Raw genomic sequence first — 19,067 nt, 5'->3', positions numbered from 1 at the left:
TATAACCTATTGTTTTTCCAAATTCCAAACATTACACAGGTACACTGAAAATGCGCCAGTCTGATGTGCCAGCTGAAGCGCCTGTCTCTCAAAGTTTTTGTTCAGGACTTCAAACTGCACCAGTAAGAATATTGCTATGACCACTTAAATTGTTTTGGAAGTAAACCTTATACTGGTTAGACCAACAGCAATGAAAACACAAATTTGCAAACTGAAGTGATGCAAAATGCGGTATAAAATTACACAGTTTAACACTGCACTGCTACTTTTATTTTCTTTGGCATAGTAGTTGTTTACCTGCCATCCATTCAATAAAGAGATTGTAGTTGCTCTTCTCACATGTAGCACCCAACATGCGAATAATGTTAGGATGGTTCAGGTGACTCATCATCCTGATTTCTTCTCTTAGTGCTTCAACTACCTCTTCTTGCTCAGACGATGTGTTCCTGACATATGTCACCTGTTTTGAAATATGGTATTCAAACTTAGTTTACATAATAACAAGTCCTGTAACCTCCCTTTCAGCACAGTAACAGGAATGGATAGTTTTCAATTCCTTGCCACCACCTAGAAACAGCAAATATTCTTTTATCTCAAACCCCTTCAGCTGAGAACATATCTCCATGTGAGACAGTCATAGAAAATTAAGAGTGATCTGGGGAAATACGAACTAAAAATCACTCCAAGTATGGAATGGAAAAATCTCCCTCTTCACTCTCCTCTGCTTAAATTAGAAAAAAAACAACCTATTTTTTTCAGATGTTGAAGAAAAGGAAGACAGATGAAATTCTGACAGTGTTATTTGTAAGATTTTTATCAGTTTAACCACAGTATCTGTTCCATAACTAAACCTCTTAACCCAGAAATTCAACCAGGGGCAGCGAGGGGGGTGGGGATGAGGAAAGAAAGCAGATCCTAAGTCTGTAATAGAATTGAAGCCAAGCCCAGCTCTGATCCATACTAAATCTGAAATAATGGTATGCTGCATAGCATTTCCCTGGGCATCAGAATCATCATCGTCATGATGTCTCCAGGAGGGTCCTCAAGGACTACATAGAAAGTCCTACTCTTTCACAAGCAAGAGTTTTAAAGGAAGACTAGCTGATGACAAATATTAATTCCCTGATTAAATATCTTGAAATTGCTCAATTCCATAGAATTTAATTCTAGAATCCCTAAGTGTTAGGACTAAGATTTCCTCTATGTTGATATCACCAATTCAGACCTAGGACACCTTAAGTGCGCATGATTTACTCACATCTAGAACCTTCAAAAATCTCAAGTGAAGCATGTAAATTTGGCCCTCTTAAGCACACTTCTATATCAATTAAAATATTGCCACAAAGTTGGCTGTTGGATCAGAAGACACTGGCATTAAACTTCATTTCCTCTGTTTAAACTGTTTTAGGGAACAAAAAACCAAAATAAACATTGACAAGTACAGGGAAACTACTTCTAATAGCTACCTTGCAAACAGTGCATTATTTGCAGTCAGGAGATCTGGGCTCCATCCCTAATTCTGCCACTTACACTTATATCAATTAAACATGCATTTGAAGAACTATGAGAGAAAATGAGTATATAAAGAAGTGTAGAGAGTGTTGTTTTTTTCATTTTAAGGAGAAGTGGAAAAAGCCAAATATGTTAATAAACACACATAAAGACTTATGTATTATGTCAAAACACACCACAACGATCAGAGAAAGCAAGGAACAACATACATCAGTGAGAGCAGAAAGTTTTTATATTTAATATTCCAAAGAAATACTGAAAAACAAGCACAATACATTCAGAAGGGTTAAGTATGAAGCATTCACCTGTTTTACAGCCATTAATGTCCCCGTTCCTACATCTTGAGCTTGGTAACAGGAAGAGAAAGCTCCGAGACCAATTTGCTGACCTTTAAGCCATTCTGCATCTTCTCTGTAATGGTGTTTTGCTTTGGTATGTCCAGGCAGGGTTTCTGGTGTCTGTACAAATTAAATTTCAAATCAATTCCAAGTGTACTAGCATGCATCTAAAATGTAGATATCCTAGAAGGTTATGAACTATCCAAGTTTATATGCTTCTCCTTTCTCTTACAGCTCTTTGTACTGCCGGTCATACGCGTTTCGGCTGAGACAAGACCACTAGTGTACTTCATAATCCACATTCTCCTACTGTATGTAAGAACAGAGAGGTCTCTCTGTGTTACTGTCTGAAGGCAAAAGGCAAGATTTAAGGAAACAAATAGGAGCATGACTTTTTTTTCTATTCCTGACCTCACATCTAGTTAACGTTTCAGTTAGCACCTACAGTAAACACAACCAAAATCATGTTGTTGTCCTATTTCTCCCATCTTATGCTTCACATGTTACCTCATGCTAATGACTGCAAATAAAATACTCCTTTTTCTATTTGCAAAAAAATATTTTTTCTAACTTCTAACATCTCATGTCATCTGTCTGAAGATGTGCCAACAACAAGATCTCTTCCAGCTCTGCCTTTTCTTAGGGAAACCAGTTTGGTTTTGTACCATTGCCTCCAAAGTACATCAGCATTAAGACTCAGTACAGTTCTGCTCCTGCTTAAAAACTTTGTTCTCATTTCCTGGTTTCCCCGCTTTTACACTTCCTTCTTTGTAATTTTAAAAGGTTGGCACATGACACGATGTTTCTCTTCCAAATATCTTCTCTAAACTTGTTAATAATCACAGAAGAATTTTGTTAGCACCATCAACTGGCAAATTCTTTATATTCCAACTCCTAGGAGAAGCTATTGAGCATCTCTGTTTTATATAACTTTTGAATTTTCAAAGCAGTGCTGTTTTATTTCTATAAACATCAACTGAGACTTTTGCTAAATTCCCATATATATACTTACATCCTTCTGAATGATTATGATATCTTCACCATTTTCAACCTGTAGCTGGGGAATTACTGGCAGGGCATCTTGAGACGCTGACATTGCCATAGCAATAGCTAAAGCTTCTTCCTCTTCAGCTTCCATCTTCTCCTTGCATTTTTGATTATGATTTACATCATCTTTGTACGTATCATCATTTTCTGCCCGCTCCGGAGAAAGAACTGCAACTTCAGACTTGAATGTAACTGTGCCATCACTCGTTGGCATGGAGGCCTCGAGAAGGTCCTCAATACTGGAATTGAGCTCCGCATTAACATCCAATTGACAGTTTTCATCTACTGGTGTGAACACTGTTTCCTCACTTGGTATAACTGCACTGCTACTACTACTATTGCCATGACACTGTGAAATATCACTCAGGTCAAGCGTCATACTGTTTTTTAATGTTTCTCCCTGCTTACTTGCATCACTTGGGGTTGGTCGTGATGGCTTTGGCCTGTGTATGTGACTGGATGGCAATGGCCTGGCTTGGGTAAAAACTGGAGAAAGTTTCTCTGCTTCTTTATTTTCAGAACCGTTTCTCTGAAACTGGAGAGAAAGTTTCCGCTGTGTTTGAGGAGAAGGCAAGGGGATTTTGCAGGGAATGAATCCCTGAGGTCTGGGTTTAGAGACATCTGTTACAGTGCCAGCTGGTACAGATGAGTTTGAAGGAGACGGAAGCATTGGGAATAGTGACTGGGAATGACTGGACGAGGGAGGAGAGTTCAAACACTGACTGTGGGGTTTTCCTTTAGTTTGAATGGCTGGCTTTGGTTGCTCAGTGGTTATTGATGAAACAGGAACTCCCACAGCAAGGCCAGCCAGTGCCTCAGCAATGTCCTCTGGACCGGCACTTGGTTTTTTATCACTTAAACCTTTCCCACTTTTCCCTGATAACTGGACAGTATTGTTAGGAGTATTACTTTCTGTAGCTTCTGGAGAGTTATCTGGTACAGGCAGCTGCAAGAAGTCTTCATGTCGACAATCCCCAGAGTGCAATTCTTCCATGCCTAGCTGGATGGCTTCTGCAATTTCCATTTCATCTGCTATTGCCATCAGACGTCGACGCATCCTTGCATAATGAGTTGAGCTTGTCACACTCAGCATTTCTAACAGCTTTACAAAAACATGAGGCACTCTTGCCACCATTCTTGCTGCACTCAAAAATACTCTCCGTGATAGTTTACCAACCATTGAGTGGGAATTGTCAATTGACTGCAAGGCGAAAGTTAACAGCGAGAGAAGTTTCTTATACCTAAAAAAAGAAAAGAAGTGTTTTATACACTAGTAGGCCCTAATTAACTAGTGCCAAGAAAGCCATTTTGAGATAATATATTTAGCTGTCAGTTCTGCAGCAGAAAGGAGACATTGCTGCACTGGAGCTTCAAAACTGATTAACAGGTCAGAAGTTTTTTTAAAAGGCAACAATTTACTCTGTGAAATGGGCATGCTTTTGCATATAAATATACAGTATATGTTTACAGAAATTACAATTATTTTTTTAAAAAAATCATAACACATACAACTATGAAAAGTATTAGTCACACAGTAAAAGCAAGTACCTGTCTACTACGGTATCAGCCTGTGAAATATCCCCAGAGACAATGTGGGGAAAAAATTCCCCAGGAAACTCCAACAAAAGTCTGTCTATTAAACAAAGTCGCCCCAGTAGCGCTTGCCAGTTGCTAGATTCAGTTTGTGTTCCGAGAATACAATTTAAGACATAATCAACACCACCAATACCAATGGACCCTATAAAAAAAAAGTTCATAAGAATTAGATATGTTCACAATTTAGATAAAGATCAGAACAGTATCATACAGAAATCCACACTGTGTACCCAAATTAGCCCCTCCCAAACTGCTGAGAGAAATATTGTTCTCTATGCCAAGCTGATATTGGATAAATCCTGTACTAAAAATATTTCAGTATTTTTGCTTGTAGTTATAATTCAATCATACATTAAGAGCCTTTATTACCAGATTTAAGTATTTCTCTTCCAACTACCAGCTCGCCTGCTTGACCTTTACACATCTCCAATAGTGTTGAGACTGAAAGTTGACTTGTTCGACTGTAAGAAATTAAAACAAAAAAACCACTTTTAGCAAACGCTTTCAAGAAAAGACCTTCTAATCATTACATTTCAATAATCACTAGCATGGAATTGCATGTGGAAAATGACTTCACTTAATTCCAACACATTTCTATAATCTTCTACCCGTTATCTACCAACGGTTGTGATGGTTTTTTTATGAGGACACTTCCAGGAAAGTGTCTACTACTAATAAGCAAACAAAAATCCAAACAGGATCCCGTCTTCTTGCAAAAACAAGCCAAATCCAAGAATCCAGCAACATAAGGAACAGTTCTATTTCAGTTATTCCTTTACCTTTAGACATGCTATTGCTAGAGTACTGATGGGGCAACTCTGTTTCTAGCTGCAGTTAGAATCACAGAATGTCAGGGGTTCGAAGGGACCTTGGAAATCATCTAGTCCAACCTCCCTGCCAGAGCAGGATCACCTACAGCAGGTCACACAGAAACACGTCCAGGCGGGTTTTGAATGTCTCCAGAGAAGGAGACTCCACAACCTCCCTGGGCAGCCTGTGCCAGGGCTCTGTCACCCTCACAGGAAAGAAGTTGCTCCTCATGTTGAGATGGAACTTGCTGTATTCTGACTTAAACCCATTTTTCTTTCTTCTATTGCTGGGCACCACTGAGAAGAGACTGTCCCCTTCCTCTTGACATACATATTTCTGTATGTCAATAAGATCCCCTCTCAGCTCTCTCCTTTCAAGGCTAAACAGCCCCAGTTCTCTCAGTCTCTCTTCACAGGAGAGATGCTCAAGTCCCTTAATCATCCTCGTAGCTCTCCGTTGGACTCTCTCCAGTAGGTCCCTGTCTCTCCTGAACTGGGGAGCCCAAAAATGGACACAGTGTTCCAGGTGTGGTCTCACCAGGGCAGAGTAGAGGGGGAGGAGAACTTCCCTAGACCTGCTGGACACTTTTCTTAATGCCCCCCAGAATCCCATTGGCCCTCTTGGCCACAAGGGCACATTGCTGTCTCAGGGACAACTCACTGTCCACTAGGACTCCAAGGCCTTTCTCCATGGAGCTGCTTTCCAGCAGGACGTCCCCTAGTCTGTACTGGTGCCTGGTGTTATTCCTCCCCAGATGCAGGACTCTACATGTGTCCTTATTGAACTTCATGAGGTTCCCCTTTGCCCAGCTCTCCAGCCTGTCCAGATCCCGTTGGACGGCAGCACAGCCTTGCTGTGTGTCAGTCACCCCTCCCAGTTTCGTATCATCAGTGAACTTGCTGAGGGTGCACTCTATCCCCTCATCCAGGTCACTGATGAAGATATTGAACGAAACTGGACCCAGCACTGATCCCTGGGGAACACCACTGGCCACAGGCCTCCAGCTTGACTCTGTGCCACTGGTCACAACCCTCTGAACTCTGTTGCTGAGCCAGTTCGCAATCCACCTCACAGTCCAATCATCTATCTCACATTCCTTGAGTTTACCTACAAGGATGTTTTGTGGAACAGTATTGAAAGCCTTACTGGAGTCAAGGTATATGACATCCACCAATCTCCCTTCATTAATCCATTTTTTCACACCTTCACAGAAGGATATCAGATTAGTCAGGCAAGACTTCCCCTTGGTAAATCCATGCTGGCTACTCCTGATAACTTTCTTTTCTTCCAATTGATTAGAGATGGCCTTCAGAATGAGCCACTGCATCTTATTGCCAGGGATGGAGGTGAGGTTGACTGGCTTGTAGTTGCCAGGGTCCTCCTTCTTGTCCTTTCTGAAGACTGGAGTGATACTGGCTTTCTTCCAGTCCTCAGGCACCCCTCCTGTTCTCCATGATTTTTCCAAGATGGAGAGTGGCTCAGCCACAGCATCACCCAACTCTCTCAGCACAGGCAGACGCAGCCCGTCGGAGTCCATGGATTTGTGTGTTTTCAGTTTTTGTAATAGTTCTCTAACCAAATCCTCACTGACCAGTGGAGAATCATCCTCACTCCAATTCTGCTCCCTTACTTCTAGGGACTGAAATTCCTGAGGGCTGGCCTTAGGAGTAAAGGAGGTAAAGAAGGCATTCAGTAGTTCTGCCATCTTTGCATCCTCTGTTATAATATCCGCCGCCCACTGTTATCATATCCACAGTAGACCCACTTTTTCCCTACCCTTCTTTTTTTTTCATTGATGTATTTAAAGAAATTAAAGTTTCAGAAATGCTGCTTAGGAACTGAACCTAAAGAGACAAAAATCAAGATGGTGGACTTCGGCATTTAGTTTACAGTACAGGTGAAGAAATGGTGGGTCTGGCAGAACAAAAGGGGTAGGCTAGGGTCAGGAAGATAAGGCCTACTCAAACCAGAAATGCCAAGGACATTCACTCATAATAGTCATTTGCTAACAAGGCACACTGAAATAAAAAGTTGAAGTGTTATGTTAACAATTCATGGCACAGATGCACAACAGCTTTTGCTGAAGTAAAAAAAAAATTAAAAAAAATTGGTACTTGCTGACTTCTTAAAGGCAAGTGATGAAAATTAGACCAAAGCAATATCAACTTGAGATGGGGGGAAGTGGTTGATGATTGTACCTAACATCTTCCTTCATTTTAAAGTGGAGGTAAAAAGGCCTTATGAAAAGCAAAGTATCACTTAAAATCTGTAAGCATTGGAAAAATACAATCAGGTGCCTTCAAAACCTATGTCATTCAAGCCAGAAGTCTGTTGGTAGCAATTAGACCAACAAAAACATGATGTATTTCTACTTATGATCCACACATTTTACCTCACCAACTATAAGTGTTCTCCACATAAATAGAAGGAAACAGAGCTTCAAGATATTTCAGTAACAATCCAAAAAGAATTTGAAGTTCACAAGATACCATACCTGTTGGCATCTGCACATTTAACTAATATCGTCTCTACAACTGGCTTGAGAAGTCGCTGTAGTTTAGTCCTCTCTGCCAAAGTATGACAGGGGGTATACACCAGCATGGCTCTTAAAGTTTTCTAAGCAAAAAGAAAAAAACAGTACATGTGAAATCAAACTAGCTACAACTTCTTTTTTAAAAGTCATAAATAGGTTTATATAAATTGTATTCAAAACACCAGTGAAATGTTCAAAGGCTAAATAGCTTGCTACATATCCAGTGTTAGAATTTGTCATATGTTCTTTAAGAGTGGTTAGGTTCTTAGCTAGGCATGCAAGTACTGTTAATACTGAGCACGGCAGCAAGCATTTGCTTACACCTCAACACTGCTGTCATGACACCTCTTGCTGAGGTTTTTGTTTATCTCAATTTCAGACGATGGTGAGAAGTTAAGTCATCGGTTGTGCTCAACAAGAATTACTAGGATTCCTGACTTCATATATTTTCTCCCTTTCCTTCCCCTTCAAAAATGAAGTAATTTTGAAAGAGTGGAATACAACAAGTAAACAGTTACTTACTAAAGCAGCAACATACACTTTGTAGACAGGGTCAGCACAGACCATGGACAGCACACTGCAGCAGGATTCCACCACCACATCTCCTGAGATACTGGTCTGAGATGACCCACTAGCTGCTCCCAGAGCTCCAGCACTTGTGTTGTTTCCATTGCTACTTCCAGAATTTCCAGTGCTTTCACCATTAGCCAGTAACAGAGCAGCACTAACATCATGGGAAAGACGTCTAAGTGCCATCTCTCGTATATTCCAGTTTCGAGAAAACAAGCAGCCAACTAGCTCCATTCCAAACACCTGCCAAGGAAAAAGCAATGTTACAGGAGTTAAACTAAGTAATACTTCAACTTAACATTCTATGATTAAGTACCTAAGAACAACAATCAAAAAGAGCAAAGAAATTTCTCTGGTGAAAAATCACCTTAAGAAGTCTGACAGCAAAAATGTGTCAGCTGGTACAGTGTCTTAAAAAAAAGATTCTCTGATAGAAATGAAACATTACAAATGATAAGTCACTGGTTCTTAAAAAACTCTGTTAAGCGAAACAGAAGGATGACTGTATGTATATGGCTCCATTCACTTTGAATTACTCCTGGTGGAGTTTGTTTCTAGATAGTGATATAAGCAGGCCTGTAACTAAGGTCTCACTATACCAGACAAAGATTACAGCAGAAATATAGGCAATACAAGTTCTCCCACTTTTAAGTGTGTCACCTTTTGAGTTGAATCCACCTCTAGACTCCAGAGGTTATTTAGGTCATTTGGCTCCTGCAGCACAACTTGGGTAACAAAAAGTGCCAACTTTGTATTTATCCAAACGCTTGCACAACCAAAACTAGATTTAGGAGTAATACATTTTATTACACAGGCCTTCAGAATGAGGCATAAGATGAAATTCAGAACTAAAACCCCAGTTAAAACAAGACTGGCAAACCTTCTCTTCCAATGCAAGTTAAATATAATTATTTCCAATAACAATCAACTATGAAGCTGATGAAATTCAGAATAAATTTGTGAATTGTTGATCTGATAATTCCAGCAAAACAGTTCAAAATCAGTTTTTACATCTGAAGCTTCTTTTACAAAGTGAAGTCACCTGAATCCACGGCTCAGCTAAATCTTTGTAGGCAGAAGGAATGTGCTGGACCCCGTAATGAGTAAGGTTAAAGTTGCTGTCTTGGGTTCTTCTCTGTGATCCAGCTATAGATTGTTGTTGCTGAACCACACGGAGAACAGAAGAATCCACAGGGCTTGACAATTCATGACTGAAGATTAACAACAAATAACATGGATTAACATAGGCAACATTTACTGAAGTAAATGCTCTGGCATATTTAGAAACATCAGCTAAGGATCCAGAAACAGCTGGTTATACATGGACTGAATCCTTACCTATAGAAATCATGAGATCTCCACTTAGATCTACAAAGAGGACAGATAAGTGGCTCTCTGTTTCTTCTGCATTCTTCTGCCCCTGCAACACAGCAACAGGATAATACATACCTCAGATTTATAGTATATAAAACCAGAAGATGGCATTACTACTTTTAAGTTTTACTGAAGAATGTTAGTTTCAGGATGAATACTTCTGAATTTAGCCATCTGCATCAGCCTGATAAATATGAGCATTTATGCTTTTTTTTTTTGGACACAGAAATGCTTCATCTTAGCACTACAATTAATACTAAAAGTTAAGAACTGAAATGCAGTTCCTTTTGAACTTCAAACACAGGCAATACTTTTTCAAAAGTATTAAAATGTGGGAGATGGAATTTTATTTTTTAAAGCAAACTTTAACTATTTATGTACTTTGTTGAATGTAGTATGTAAGCAGAGCCTGCACTTCACTATATAATCCTAGTTTTGTGTGTTATAATGACAAATCACAGGGGCTAAAGGTCTGTTCCTAACCTTGCTCTAATTGGACATAATCTTTTCACTCCGCTAAAAGAGGCTTAAATCTCTTGCCTTGCAATTAAATTCTTTCTCAAAGCATGAAATTACAAACTTGATATGTGAATAATTAATAAGGGATATGAATAGTACCTGAATGACACCAAACTTTCACAAACAGGTACCAGTCATCACTCAAGAGGAGGTTTCTGGGATTTTTTTACTTTTAAGTCAAACAAAATACTTAATGAAAACATACTAAGTTATAATACTTATGCATACTTAGAGTCACCAGAACTTAGGAAGACAAAGATGACAACATACATATTGACATGCAGTGGTGGTGTAACTTGTTCCTGCAGCCATCTTCACACACAGTTAGGCTCTCTTCATCCAGCATGCCTAACAAACAAATGGGGCACATCTGTTCTTCTTCATCCTTCATACTATAAAAACAGATATTTGTGATTGTGAAGATTGCCTATGAGAATTCAGAAGAGGCTTTAACAGTGCAAGCTTGCAGTTTGGAACAGTCACTTCTGAATAACTATAGGCTATTCATAAATCATTCTCCTAAACCTTGGTCTGAATAAGTCAGCAACCAAATTTTCAGAAGCACTGAGTACAGACAACACTTTGTTGAAATGAAAGGGAAAGTCACAAAACACATGACATATTTTCAAACTAGGTCAGATACCAATTAGAGATTGAAAGGCCCAGCCTTGGGCACTTACATTTTTTCCCCTAAGGCTTCTTTAATCAAACCAATCTCTGCTTTTATACTTATCATTTGGTTCTGAAAAACTAAGGAATGTTTGTATTTTGAAAGTTACCCACACATTTTTTCCATCACACTCCTTTCAGAGCATCGGGTCACAAGGTAGTCTTTAGCCCATTACAGGAAACTCTAAGTACTATTTGAGGAACACATATAAAACTCAACAAATCAACAGAAGATAACAGCCACTCAAGAATTTTCTGCCATTAACAGATGCAACAGATTCACATGAACACTAACATACCTACATGCACAATGCAGATTTAAAGGAAAAAAATGTCCTTGTTTTATGTTTATTCACCCCCATGTTAAGTTTTAAATAGATATAACCACAAAAATTATTCTGAATTTAAACAACACAGTGAAAGCCATAAATTTTCATCTTCTGTAATGTTGTTTGAATGTGCAGAACTCTTACTGTTCATAGCAAAAATTTAAGTTATATCTGGTGTGTCTAGAAGTTTGCAGGAACCCTGTATTTATTCCCTCCCAACATACAATATATCTACACACATATATTCACTTCTATTTCCTTGCAAATGATTATTTCCTCCCTTTGAAAAAATCCACAAAAAAGGTACAGTGAAAATTTAATTTCCACAGCACATATAGAAACATTAAGCATTAAATTAAAACTTATTTTTGAAGAACTGGTACAAGACAAAAAATAATTGCAAGTCACAGTAATTGTCAAAATTGAGTAAATTTTATCTCATGTCAATCTGGTGCTTAGTGTTCTCCAATACGTACATCAAGTAAGATTAGACTTGCACAAAACAGCAACTTATCTCATTGAACCAGTAATGCTACAAACTAATATACAGGTGTACTGGCAAAAAACTGAAAAAAAATCTTTCATCCTTTAAATAATTACAACTAATGCAGTGAAATTCACTATCCAATGAAGCCAATTCTATGAAAAAATAATAATTATTTTCTTACGTAAGGCATCTATATTGCTTGCTAGGTAAGTATTTGCAGAGTAGGTTATGTATTTTACTGCTTTGTTTATGCAATTTATTTACAATGATCTTTTGAAAAGGGAAATAGTATGCAAAAGCACTGTAGTTGCAGAAGTCAGGTGAAAAAATTAAATCAAAGAATCAAACACTTAAAAACAATAAATAAGTTATTATGTAAACTATAAAAAAAATCATAATAGTTTAACAGCTCCTATACAAGAATTTAATCTCCCATTTTATATTAAGTGTTTTTTTAACTATATGCTGAGTGAATTTATGCCCCAGAATTTTCAGTACAGTGTCACAGGCACAAGCATTTCTCCAAAGCAGGACAAGAGAAAAAGAGGAGTCATGTTTCTTCATTTATCAACATTGACACAAGCACTGTTTTTGAGCAAATGCACACAAGTAGGTTTACAAATATATGCTTCAGTCTTGCACTTATATTTCAAATGTTTGTTTCCCAAATTCATAAAGGGTCAAAAAGATTCTTTTCACAACTCTTAACATTTTTCGAACAGAAATTATATAGCAAGTATGTCCACTTGGTATTAGTGATTAATGTAGGCTTCACTCGATTATTTGCAAATACAGAGACTTAATGTGCTTGAAATGAAAGCAGCTTTGAACAAAAAGAATGTAGGTGATTCTAAACCTCCAAAATTAGAAGAAAACTACAGAATAAAGTTTTAAAATCCTTTAGAAAAATACTAACCTGTTTTCTGAACTAGATGTAGAAGTACTAGATGATGACAATGTATGAGAATTTGACATGCGTGAGACAAACTTCTGGATGGTGTTACGAGATGGAGCTTTGATCCTCGAGCTACGCCTACTGTGATATTTCTGGAACAAACTCTCAACCTAACATCAGAAAAAGATAGCAACAGTCGCATTTATGCTATGAAGACCTTGTAATTAAAAGTGATATTACTGAACCTTAACTACTGCTAAAAAAAAAGATCTATTCACCTTCATCATAATGCATTAGCAGTAGCAGCAGCAGGTGTTTCATAATTCTTACTACTAAACAGATCACAAGGAACACTTTACAACAAAAACTTATTTGCTTATTAAAAATAAATATCAGCTTTAAGTATACACATTACTTCTGAAGGCCCTTGTTCTGTTTCCCTTTCAGTTAATCAGCGAGACAGATAAATTTGAGTAGAAGAGCTGAGATCCGAATTACAACCTAAACTACAGCTCTCTACTATTCTTTTAGTAGTTTTAGTTGCAGCGATTTTTTCTTCTATTTGCAGAGTTCTTGAGACTGGATTAAGGATATATTATGAGCATGTATTCTCATTGCTTTGAAAAGCAACAGATTACAGTATTTTTAAGATAATGTTTTAAAACCTTTTAACTGGAGTGTATCTTAGATCTGTCACTAGATCTATTAGAAATTGATTACCTCAAAGTTCTTCAGTGTCTTTCTCCAGAGCATTGGGTCTGAGGGTTCAAGCTGGAACACCCGTAGCATGACAAACAGCAGATGAATACAAAACGTCCCACGGCCACAGCTACAAGTCTGCAAATAAAAAGGCTCTACTGAATTGAGAATTACATAAATAATTCTTCCATATTTAAGTGCATCATAGAGCATACACTACTTGTCCCTTCCTCCCCTCCCCAAAAAAGCAGTTTATGGAAAATATTTCATAAAGACATAAAGTAGGCAATTATTAGACCAGTTTTCAACTGATTTTCCCCCCAGTTTTACAATTTTTTTAAAGCCAACTGAAGCTATTGCTACACTCCATACTAGGAGGAATTTATGCACACAGTCATTATATTTCTACAACATATCAGCAATCAAACTTCAATGAGATGCTTCTGTTTAGTCAAAAACCTAGATATTCCCCAATGCAACATCACATTAGTACTATGAAAGTCTACGAAAATTACCTCACTGTGAGTATTAATGAAATCATCACAACATTAAAGGAATTGTGTCATGTGCTTGTCATTTATATACAGCCCGTGAAATAAAAGTGTTGCAAAGTGAGAAACTAGGAAAATGAAGTGGCCAGATTTCAGCCAAAAATACTTAAGATATATAATTCAGAGCCACTTCTAGGAATGAGAAAGACAGGACAACAGTAATTACTTCCAAACTACTTCTTGATAAGGAGAAACTTTAGGCAAAACTAATATACTTGCTACATATTTAAAAAAATACAAGCTGATCATTAGATTACATGAGCACAGATTAAAACTGTTACACATTACAGAACCATTATCACAGGTTGGTGACTAACTTGATCTAATTTGATTTTGAACAAGTTTTCCAAGATTAAGTATGAATTAATAAAAGCTACAGGGAAAAAAAAATAAAAATCAAACAACATTCTGTACCTGAGGCCCAATAAACACTCTGTATTTATTATCAGGGCTATCTCCTCCAATTAAGAAAGAGTTTGGTCCTATCTGCTGCAGCAAGTACAGCCTGGCTCGCATAACTTTGTTGACACGACGATTTGTTTCCTCAGGGCTGTATGGAGAGAAGCCATCTGGAGATGGGGCTCGTCGAGGTGGTGTTATTCGTCCACTCTGAAACTACATAAGTGGTTCCATCATGAGAAGTTCCAGAACAACAGTAAATCTAATTAGCGGTTTGTTTTATGTGGTTGGTTTGTTTGTTTTGTGTCTTTGTTTTATTTTCTTCTTCCAAAAGAGTCCCCCAATACCTGAAACTACTACAAACTGCCTAGACTTTAAAAAAAGAATACTTTTTCTTCCATGCCCAGAACTCAAGAGCAGAAGAAAAATTGATATTTTTTCTGACATTATGATAGAAAAGGAATCTTATCAATTGCTTTTCTTTTCAAGTCTTCATCGGTTGCCTTACCATATTACTACTGAATTATCCAGTATAATTCAATCAGAACAAACCATGGACTTCTGACTCAGTACATCAAGTTATTATACACGGTTATAACACTAATATATTTCAAAAATGAAGAAATCCTGTGACTACAGTTTATAAAAGGGAGTATGGTCACTGAACTTAAAGGAATTTCACAGAAAAGGAAAAGGATACAACTTCCTCTCTTTCACAAAACTAAAGCAGCTCTCAGCTAAGAATTTTGTTTTGTTTCCCCATGATCAAAAATTCAGTGGTGCAAACCTTTTCTTAAAATTGTCTTCAGCTAAATTTTTCACATTTGTAGCACTGAGATGCAATAATGGCTCTGTCTAATTTCAAATCTTGTGCTCTGATTTATATCCACTTTAGGCTTGTTTTTTTGTTTGTTTGTTTTCAATCTTTTATTTTCTCTTGTAAAGAAGAAAGGAGCTGTACTGCAGTGCTGTAGCTTGTGATATTTATTCCTAGTTCACAGGAATGGCAGTACATAATTTATTTTGTAAACCTGCAGAGTAATGGGACAATAAAAGCAATTATATATTAAACTTACTGTAATTCTACTATGAAATTGTAGACAAGTCAACTAAAGCTTAACTGTGGATGAGCATTTTTATAAGAAGCAAACCTATAAGACACTACTGCTCAAATCATTATATTCTTAATTTCAATAAAGTCAGTTCCTATTGCTTAACACTATTCAAGATCTTCTCAAGTGTAATGATAGAGATTGTAATCACTTTACAATGCACATAACCAAATCTTCACTAGTATGTGTATAGACTAGTTCTGGAATAGAGGATCATAAATACCAGTAATACTTGTCTGCAGGAAACTTAATCCAGTCAACAAACCTATCCCCAACAGAACATATCCATCTGAATAACCGACATGCATAACTACAGGAAAAAAAACCCCTAAACTACTAGCTTGATTGCCATGAAGAGGTGCTATGAGAATATACATGTCTTCACAACTGAGTTTCTCCATTTTCTAGAAATAAAAATTGAAAGCAGGACTGAAACTGAAAAGAAAACACAGACCTAAGAGTAAAAGAAAAAAATTCCACATGAGAAATAAGCTCTGCATATGCCACTCAAGTGATACTCTGTCATAACACCTTCGTATCAGTATTTTGCCTTAAGCAAGGAGAATTTGTTGCCTCGATAAGCAAAAATATTGCAGAACACAGCCAAACTAAAAATCACACCACAGCTTGCAACTTACAGGCACTGGAGATACCCTTTTTCTTCTAACACCTGGTGATTCAGATTTAACTGTCCTTGAAGATGATGAAGAAGAGCTACTAGGAGAAGGACTACGTCTTCCTTTCTGCGTAGGTGAAGTAGCAGTGCTTTGTCCTTCAACTTGAGGTTCTAGAGAGATTTTGTTCGATTCCAATCCATCCCCTTTCCCAGGAATAGGTTTCACCACCTTGTAGGAATTAAACCATGTGTTAGAATTATCAGTTGATCATTTCACATTAAATCAACACAATTCATCAAACCGTTTTTTGCCACCACTATATGATTAAGCCGTTATCCAGACATCTGAAGTCTGTATAATCCTTAGCTTCTAATATTAACATCTAACAAGGGTTATCTTGTTAATCTACATGCAACACAACTGAGAACCCTTTCTCATGTCCATTTGTACCACTTACGTCAGTTGTGGCAGTACGTGACTTGATTCTCAAAGTACTTCTCCAACTGTTATTCATGGTATTTCAAAGGACAGCAGTTCCTTCATTTGGATAGTAGAGGCCATATTTTTTTTTCCTTACAGGCACTGCCTGCTATTTAGGAGCTATCACATTAGATCCATCTGTTCTACTGTTATACAGTATCAGTTGAGAAATACTAGGGTTGTTATTTCCACAGCACAACACTTGTGGCAAAGTAAAAATTGCTTTAAACCTAGAGGCAACACAGCAAAATTAAGGTGTGCAGTGCTCTATATGAACCAAACCTGAGTTTTCTGCCTGCCATACAAGTGAAACAGCTACAGCACATCTGGTATCTCAGCTGATCACTGTGCACAGCGCTGCACCACATGAATAGACATGTGCTCAAGTGGAGTGAGTTGTTCCAGTGTAGTGCTTTGTTGCATGAACACTGAAGTATGGAGTACTTCAAGAAACTTTCAGCTGCCTGCATCTCAGACCCACATAAACCCTGAGAAGAGTAGGGCCCCTGGGAATCAAATTAAAACTGGCTGCAGCGGACAAATTCAGTTGTAGTTCTACATTTCTCCATGTCTTAGAGGTTTGACTCAAAGTGAGAAGGAAGGTCCAAATAACACTCCAGATTAACAGAGCAGACCTCTCCCAGAAACTTCCAGAAGTCTCTGATTTAGGCAAAAAATGGAAGGGGCTTGCCCTCCTCAGGGTATGGGGAAGAAAAGACATCCAAGACTCAGTGCCTTTCTACCTGATGATTTAGACTGCCATCCAGAAGGTCAAAATGCTATTTTAAACTGAAGCATTTAATTCGACCAGCTGAAGCTATTCCACTATCCAGAAATGCATTTCAGTTTCAGCAGGCTACAGGGAGAAGAGGACAATTAGGAGGTTGAAGTCCAGCAGTTAGACACTGCATTTACAGCCTTGATCCAACAGCACAGGTCATTTGACTATGAAATCACGATACTTAATGTATTGAAAACCTGAACTTCTCAGAAATCTTTGTTGCTACTTTTGTAAAATATCCTGTTCACTTTTGTAATCAGATAGCAGTATAAATAAGTTTAAAAAGCAGTGCATGGTACACGGGATTCACACCAACACATCCAATTACACTTATAGGTAACTTAGGGCTATTAATAAACCAGCATTACACTGAAGAGAATTGCAACTATGCTTAATAAGTTTCACGTTCGTTCTGCCTGCAATTTCTTAAAACCACTTCCAAGCCACTTTTATAAAAGCTTTACTCAAAATGCTGATAGAATACTCTGGCAACCAAAGCTTAGAGTTGAAACTTGTGTGAAGTAGTTATTCAGCTTTGGTGGTTTTTTTGTTCGTTTTTGGTTTTTTTTTCTGGTTCTAGTAAGTTTGCTTTTTCATGTAAGCAAAAAAATTGATACATTTGTTGCGATACACAGAAAACTAACGTTTTCCACCTAAGGAGAAGTGAAGACATGAAACCCTTAAGAATCAAGGGAGTACAAGTACTAGGGTGGGTTTCTACTTAAAGAACAGGCGCTATTTCTGTTGTTGACAGTAGATGGCAGTGTTGTCACAGTAGTATTTTATACTGCACCTAATGGGCAGCACAGCTATATGCCTTTTTCTTAAAGCTTAGTGAATGCGTACACTTCAGAAAGTCAGCCAGAGCTTCCTGCTAAGCAGCTCATCTTAAAAATGGACTGTAATTAGAAGCTTGTAATAGAAAACATATATTTTTTTTATTTCTAATAGCTGTTTACAGGTATTGGCCTTCCATAGCTGCACTTACCACAGGTCCCCTCCTGCTTCTTCTTTCCAACCATTCATGCTTCCAGGCTGGCATACATGTTGCCTTAAGTTTCTCCCTGATCATACGCTCTTCTGGGCGGTCATCCATCTTCTGCAGTCCCCTGAGGGTTTCTTTATTCTCCATGTCACGACTACATCAAAGAAAAAAAAAATATAGTGAAACACAATTGATATTAAAGTATATTAATATGGCTTAAACTTTGTGCCATCCTATTCTTCTTACGATGCAGCTGCTAAAGCTTTACTTCCAACTGACCGCAGCAAGCCTTTTAAGAGTTATAACTAATTTGCAGTCTACTATTTGCAGCATACCTGTTTTGAGAGTTATTTCCTTAAAATGTGGGTACTGCTTGTAATGTTGGGCACCCAGTAAAAACGAAGGTCTTGGCAAATATTAAACAAATTCAAAAATTGCCCTATAGGTCATGTCATTCACCAAAAAGGATGGTTCATGTATTCCTTGGCAATTCAAAGCTTGCAATCTATACTTTAAAACAATTTATTAAATGAATATAAATTAATTGTGAAAATTTTTCATCTTCACAGGGTAGACAACCATGAAACTACATACATAGTAGTGTCTCTTCATATACATGAACTCTTCCTCAATAAAGAGGACTTGTAAACTAGTACACAGTAAGTATGTTTAAACTAGACACAGAAATGAAAGTAAGGCTAGTGGCCTTGAAAGTTGCTTTCTGAGTGACTGATGACTCAAAAGCTCCTCAAGTCAGTTTTAAT

The 19,067-nt window shown here is 37.7% G+C and overlaps 1 protein-coding gene across 1 annotated transcript; it reads right to left on the bottom strand.

Annotated features, from left to right (window-relative positions):
- Window positions 1-297: 297 nt before the first annotated feature.
- MAP3K1 (mitogen-activated protein kinase kinase kinase 1, E3 ubiquitin protein ligase) lies at window positions 298-18,453 on the bottom strand (the record flags this gene model as incomplete). Its single annotated transcript, XM_009867082.1, has 15 exons — window positions 18,307-18,453; window positions 16,079-16,285; window positions 14,344-14,544; window positions 13,400-13,516; window positions 12,701-12,849; window positions 10,570-10,691; window positions 9,745-9,826; window positions 9,449-9,617; window positions 8,359-8,649; window positions 7,798-7,919; window positions 4,863-4,954; window positions 4,446-4,635; window positions 2,863-4,138; window positions 1,818-1,970; window positions 298-460 (listed from the first exon to the last, which is right to left on the bottom strand). Coding segments are annotated over exons 1-15 (3,478 nt in total), but the record flags the coding sequence as incomplete, so codon positions are not given.
- Between the last annotated feature and the right edge of the window lie 614 nt (window positions 18,454-19,067).

This window comes from Apaloderma vittatum, unplaced genomic scaffold (genome assembly GCF_000703405.1).
Source record: "Apaloderma vittatum isolate BGI_N311 unplaced genomic scaffold, ASM70340v1 scaffold11713, whole genome shotgun sequence".
NCBI lineage: Eukaryota > Metazoa > Chordata > Aves > Trogoniformes > Trogonidae > Apaloderma > Apaloderma vittatum.
This window is presented reverse-complemented; position numbering and strand designations above follow the sequence as displayed.